Consider the following 6,776-nt stretch of genomic DNA (forward strand, 5'->3'; position numbering starts at 1 on the left):
CAAAAAAAAAAAAAAAAAAAGAAAGAAAGAAAAGTCACCAGGGAAAGAGAAAGAGTTCCATCTTAAACAGCTAAGACTTAAAGCTCCTGGCCTGAACCAACTACAATCAATAGAAGTTAGGGGGAAATCCTGGTTTCCCCCCTAAGCTTAGAGAACTTAAGATCAGGCGGTTGCATTGAATGTAAAGAACTGAAGGGTAGGGGGAGGATGTCTGGGAGAATTAACCAGACCTGTGAAGGGGAGAGTATGGCTTTTCACTGTGGAATCTGAGTCGTTAGCACTTTATTCATTCTTTCCATTAGTCAGCCAAAATTCACTTCAATTAAAATGTATTCAATGTATTTTCAATGCCACCCTTGAGACAAGCACTCATTCATTACAGGCGGCAAGTGTTTAATTTCCCTATTTCCACTGAAATAGGCAAATATCAGAGGAAGAAAACAACTTCCTTTTAAACAGAATTTATGATCCCAAGTGACCCTCCAAAAGAGATTGACTCTTTAAAAACCACCCACACTGCAAAGTTCTCAGTCATTTCCACGAAATTCCACATCGCACTGCCAAAGAGCCCACTTCATGCAGGCCTGAAGGGCTCCTCCTCTGGACTCCTTGACTGGATTCCAAAACGGAAAGGTCCGGGCATTCCTAGATATAACCCTTTGCGAGAGCCCCACACACTCAGGCTCCTAAGGGAAACCCTCAGATGGGCTGCCAAGCACTACACAAGGGTCACTGGTTCCCAGCATCCCCAGGGTCCCCGTGAGGAGCAGGAGGCATGGTGGGGGGGAGCCGCACAGAGCGGGCCAGGCCAGTGGCTGTGAGCTTCAAGGTTTCCGCTGTCTGTTATCAGAGAGAGAAAGGCCAGAACCCGTAGCAGAAAGCAAGAATCTGCCTCCCCCACACCGATACAGGGCATCACCCCTCAGTGTCGATGTGACACTTAACAGAGCCGGGCTGACAGATATAAAACGTGTTTCTAATTTTGCAATCTGTTAAATAATTACAGCCATCTGCCAAAAAAGCAGAATATTATCATCCCTGTCCCAGAGGGGTTGGCCTGAGGTTTAGCAAAACAAAAACGGAAGTTTAGGAGCAGGGCGATTCCTCCAGGACCTCTAAGCTCTCCTTCTGCTGTTCCCTTAGGGCCACATGCTCTCTAGAGTCAGGAAGCCAGCGGCTCCAACTTCTGCATTTTCAATCCCTTCTTGGACTCCTTCATCTCCCACCGCTGCTGGACACTGACCCAGGCCGCCTGAAGACACCAACTCATCTTTCTACTGCGTCCTAGAGAACTTGCCAAAAATTCAAGGAGAATGAATGCTCACTGCTATGACATTCCTATTATCTCGCCCTTCCCCACTCTTAGTCTTGAGCAAAACTGCATACCTGTTTCTAGTCTCACAGCTGCACCTCAGACTCAGGTTCAACTCTTTCAGTTAAGAGCTAGACCTTTCGCTTCTGGATCCAGAAGTCAAAATGCTTCCATAGGACCGGGGATTTAGCTCAGCGGTTCTTGGTCAATGACTATCACTCTTGACAACAGCCCCCACGCTGAGAGCTCCATTGAGAAACCCTGCATTCACCGCTTTCATCACTGCCCCCGTGACTCCTTCATCCGGGGATCTCCAGCCTCAGCCCTCCTGGCCTCCTCCAGACCTGCCCTAGCTCAGAACAATCTGTGCTACCTCAGTCTCAGTATCCATCTTTCAGCCCTTCCAGCACAACTCAAATTCCAAGTCAACAAAAACATTCCACACACTATGCGGACCTATGTAACCCACTGCCATAACACCACTCCTCCCCTGGGAGCAAACAAAAACACACACACAAAACAACAAAACCCACAGCTAAAGTACATCCCAGGCTTCGCGACTTCTGTGAATAAGTTCTTTGAAGTCCACACCACAATTCTTGCTCCATGAATTGCCTGACAGCTCAAGAAGTCTCGGATTAACTGAGTTAAAAAAAACACTATTTGTGGAGCTGGGAATTCAACTCTGTGGTTCTGCCACCTGCCTCACAAGGTCCCGAATTCGATCCTGGTACCAAACAAAAAACAAAAAACCACTATTTGTGCATATTTTTCCCAATGCACTTGCACTTTCACACTGCTGCAGTGTTGGGCACAATGTCCTGTCACACCCAGTGTGACTATCCCTGGCAAGAAGGAGCACCAACTGAAACTGTTTTCAATGGGAAAGACACCATCTCTCTGATAGCTTCGAGTTTCCAGTAACTTCACAGTGTAAGATTAGTGCGCCAAGATTTAAGGAAGGCCATGTAAAACTCACACAATCCTTCAAGCAAAAGATTATGTTTGCCAAAATCTGTCCTCCAAAAAAACTATTAAAGCAAGAACTCAAGTCCCACAGCTCCTTAAAGTATTTAGCAGAACTTACAACGTGGGTAATTGAAAAAACATCCTCTATCCAAACGGAATCCTCATCTCCTTTCCAAGTGAAAACACTTGAAAGCCAATTCAGCATCTAGCAATACTGAGGAGTGATTTTGATTGGAAAAGTTAAAGGAAGATGGCATCTACAAATCTTTCCCCACCCTAATGTTGCTTCCCCCAAATAAGTCAGGAAAAAAAAAAGAATCTTTACACAAAGAACTTCATTCACTACACCCTTACAAGACAGTAAAACAAAAGAATTTAAATCTGGTCTTATCAAGTGAAAGGAGGGAACAAAAGCTGGCTGAGCATTTGCACATGCTAGGTCTAAGGGACTGGAACGGTACTTAAAAATGTCACCTCAGTTAATTCTCACAATAATCTCCTAAGGGTTAGGGTTGCTACCTCATTGTACAGGTTAGGAAACCAAGGTTAATGCTCAACTCAGTCACTACTTCCAAAATCATTGGATAACCCTGCAAATCCATTCTTCTCCCCAAACTGTCTTTCTCTCCGCGTTGATTTCGCAACCACCCTGAAAATTTGGCAAGAGAAGCATTAGACCCACGACACAGATGAAATTGAGTAATTGAAGTAATTAACAAAGCCATTTCATCTGCACTGCAAGTTTTCTTTCAAATAAGCCCTCATAAAGTTGGGATCTAAATGCCTGAGCATGATTTCATGACCCCAGTTCCTCTCACTCAACTCTGTCATTGTTTTCTCTCTTGAAAAAGGGAGACACACACAGATGAACTCTCTTCAGAGTATTAGAAGTGAGGTTGGTATCAAAAGCATCCTTCAATATTGAGGATATACTCCTAAGTGAAATAAGTCACACATGTGTAAGTACCATATAGTTTCTCTGGTGTGAATAAACTATAATAGTACGTAAGATCCTAATGAGATAACTGACATTGTGAAATGGGAAGAAAAGGGCTAAAGGTGCAGGGAAAGTGGGAAGGGTAGGGGAAAGGTAATAAGGGGGAAAACTATGAGAAAATGAAAAAATGGAAACAAAATGTTTGTAAATGGGGAGGGGAGGAAGAGGAGGTGAAGGGAGGGTGGGGACAAGGGGAAAAAATGAGAACCAAGACCACCTGTCATGTAAAGGTACAAGATCCCAATAATGAATGTAACTGTACTGTATACCTAAAATGTACCAATAAACTCAATAAAAGAAAACAAAACAAAACAAAAAGCATCCTTGACAGCAGATTTCATTCCAAGTTCAGGCTTCCTTTGAATAAGAATTGTCCCGAGAACTCTCCTGGTACCAAAATCACACCAAGACGATAAAACTCGAACCTTATTTACTGAAATCTTTAGCTATTGTTGTTTCTACTTGTATCACTTATGCCAAGGGAGTGGGTCTTGAGAAAAAAACTCCAAAAATCGAGAAACCTGTATTTTGAATTTGTCTATTCCTCACTGAGAGCAGAATTTGGATAAACACTTTGTCTTCTACTCACTGTTATCTGTGAAATGCAAGTGATTCAAGTACTTATCTGGTACGATTGTGATGGGATGATAATACGATAAAACATTGATGCAAGAATTTAACAAGACAGCTTGAATAAACAACATTTAATAATTATCTAAGTAGTCATCCTGTTCTTTGTCCCCTTACCTCCTCAATATAATAAAAAAGAGCTTTCTTTAAAACAAAACCCATAGAAATCCCTGTTTAAAATGCTGCAGATGCTGTCCGCCATTTGAGAACCAAACCCAAACTTCCAGAACAGGACCTGCCTGGGCTCCCTGCTTCTCTGGGGTCTCAGGAACAACAGGCCATCTGCTGGGTCCCAACAATTCTGCTTTATGGCACAAGGGGGACACACACATTGCATCGAGAATGCTCTACTCTCCTCAGGGCAGACTGAAAGTTCTCACCAAAACCCTGCCAGACACAGTCCCCCTACACAGGAAAAGTCAGGGCCAGGCTCCTTAAGCCAAGAAACTATTATTCTTGTCCTACTGAAAACTAGTGAAGGGCCCCACCAAATATGAGCCCTACTGGAGTAAGTGTATGTCCTTACAGTGCGAATCCCTGTATGGACAGAAATGGTTTGTTAATTAATAAATCTCAATTATGTTACAATATAAATTTTCTATGCATTCATATATAAAATAATCATATATCAGTTTTTTTAAATGATGGAAAGAATATATAAAAAAGTATGAGCATTGCTGACTTCCAAGTTAGCAGAATTATAAATAATGCTTACTTTCTTATGTTCTGTTTTCCATGTTTTCTACCATCAGCATGTGATATTTAATTTTAATTCTATTTGTTTAACTTATAAACAAAAATGAATGAATGAAACACAGTGGTAGGGCCTTGCCTTGTCTTTGTATCCTCTCCAATCTCCTACTTAGCTCAGTGCCCACGCAAAGGTGCTGAACATGTTTGTTTGAACTGACCCTACACAAATTCAGTGATTTTTATTTCTAGACCTCCTTTGCCTGGTACAGGTTTTAGGACACAGAGCTTTTCCTCTAAGAACACAGAACAAGAGTGGCTACCATATTGGACTAGTCGGTGACCACAGGCAAGCTTCACATGTGCTGTCTTTCCACAGTGAAGAAAAACTATGAGTTAAATAAGATGGTTTTAGAGGGCCGGGGATTTAGCTCAGTGGTTCTACAGCCTGCCTCATAAGCACAAGGTCCCAAGTTTGATCCCTATTACCAAAAAAAAAAATAAAAAAAACAGCCTTTGGAGCATGTATGATATTTTATATTCCAGTCTAATTTCATAGGACATTTTTAACCTACTCCAAGAAGGAGGCAATTTGCCATTTACCAAATTACCTCGGTCTCATTACCAAGGTCCATTTGGAACACTTTCAACGTTGCTGCCCAAAACCAAAAACTGAGAGCCTGGGTTGTTTTACGTTCTGCAGAGAGACTATAAAACACATCATAGACAGTCTCCTGTAAACGAAAGATCACGTAAACTGGAACCTGGGCACAATCTGGCAAAAAGCTATGAAGGAGCTTCCAAAAAATCCCCTCTCTCTGACACGGTACCGACTGTACTTCCTCGGGTGTGCACCAAGGACATGTGCACCGATTGCACTTTTTAAAAAATGCTTCATTATTTATAATAGTGAAAACATGGACATAACCTTAATGGCCACTGGGAACACTGGCTGAGTAATTTGAGGTAGATAAACTGGAATATCACGCAGTCATTATAAATAAAGTCATGGAAATGTATTTATTGCCATTGCAACATATCCAAGATATGCTACTCAAGAGAAGCAAGCCGCGGGGTTCCTGGTCAGAATTCACGCCCGAGTGTCAGGTACCCTGGTCACTTACCTCCCCTGAGGTCTGCGCCCCTCGCGTGACCTCCTCATAGGCGCCGACGCGCTCCCAGGTGGCCAGGAAGGTGTGTGTGGGGGCGAAGCCTGCAGCGGAGCGCGGGAAGCCGGAGCGCAAGTAGCTGGCGACCCTGCGCAGCACCTCGGGCGAGGTGTCCTCCCGGAAGAGCACCCGGCCCCGGCCCAGGCTCGTGTCGATGTCCGCCAGGAAGGGAGCGATGGCCGGGAAGTCAGTGGGGAAATCGTCGTCCACGTACTGGGTCTCCCTGGGGAAGTCTTGGGTGGAGATGATGCCGTTGGTGCCCACCTGGGAGGCAAGAGGCACAAAAAGGTGGCGGTGGTCCCTCAATCCCCAGGGCGCGGCCACCGCGGCTCCCACCGTGGCTCCCACCGTGTGCGCTCCCCTGGCTCGGCAAGGAGGGAAGGGAACCGCTCAGGGCAAGAAGCCTCTCCTTCCCCGCCGGCTGGGAGTCGGGAGGAGTGACGCCCCGAGCCCCGGGACCCCACAGATCTAGGTGGCCCAGAACTCGCCCACCTCTCTCTCCCCAGGCGACCCGGCCAGGGATGCAGAGCCCAGCTCCGCAGATGCGCACAGCCTTCCCGCTGCGAACCTCGCCTTGCTTTCGGCATGGGCGCGGACGTGGCTGGGAATGGTTCTTACTCCCCCAGCAGGGCGATGCTTCCTCCCCAACAGGGGGCCCCCCCGGCAGCTGCCTGGCTGCAAAGCCACGTCCAGGGAGAGGACAACGGAGCCTGGGGACTCTCTCCCCACCAGAAGGCAGAGTTTCGGAGAGCCCAGATTCCGGGGAAGCAATCGCGCACCGTGCATAGGGGTGCGCGCCCAGAGGGGCTGAACTTACATAGAGGCTGCCGAACTGGGCATCCAAGAAGCGCAGAGGGTGCGCCAGCTGAAGGGGTGCCGAGCTCTCGTCGTCGCCTTCCGGCAGGAGCTGATCTCCCCGCGACTCCCCGTAAGGGAAGAGCTCGTCCAGGTGCAGCGCCGCGGCCGGCGACAGCAGTAGGAGCAGCAGCAGCAACATCGGCGACGATGG

At 46.3% G+C, this 6,776-nt stretch overlaps 1 protein-coding gene across 1 annotated transcript in view; it reads right to left on the reverse strand.

The window, feature by feature from the left end:
* The window catches only part of Nid2 (nidogen 2), a 60,099-nt gene extending 53,329 nt beyond the window's left edge, over positions 1–6,770 (reverse strand). The window contains exons 1-2 of the mRNA XM_010632701.3: positions 6,585–6,770; positions 5,723–6,031 (exon numbers count right to left, since the gene is read on the reverse strand). Coding sequence (XP_010631003.3) covers positions 5,723–6,031; positions 6,585–6,764 — 489 coding nt within the window. The 5' untranslated portion in view covers positions 6,765–6,770. The remainder of the gene's footprint in view (positions 1–5,722; positions 6,032–6,584) is intronic.
* Between the last annotated feature and the right edge of the window lie 6 nt (positions 6,771–6,776).

This window comes from Fukomys damarensis, unplaced genomic scaffold (assembly GCF_012274545.1).
Source record: "Fukomys damarensis isolate Sample0158 unplaced genomic scaffold, DMR_v1.0_HiC HiC_scaffold_17, whole genome shotgun sequence".
Classification (NCBI taxonomy): domain Eukaryota; kingdom Metazoa; phylum Chordata; class Mammalia; order Rodentia; family Bathyergidae; genus Fukomys; species Fukomys damarensis.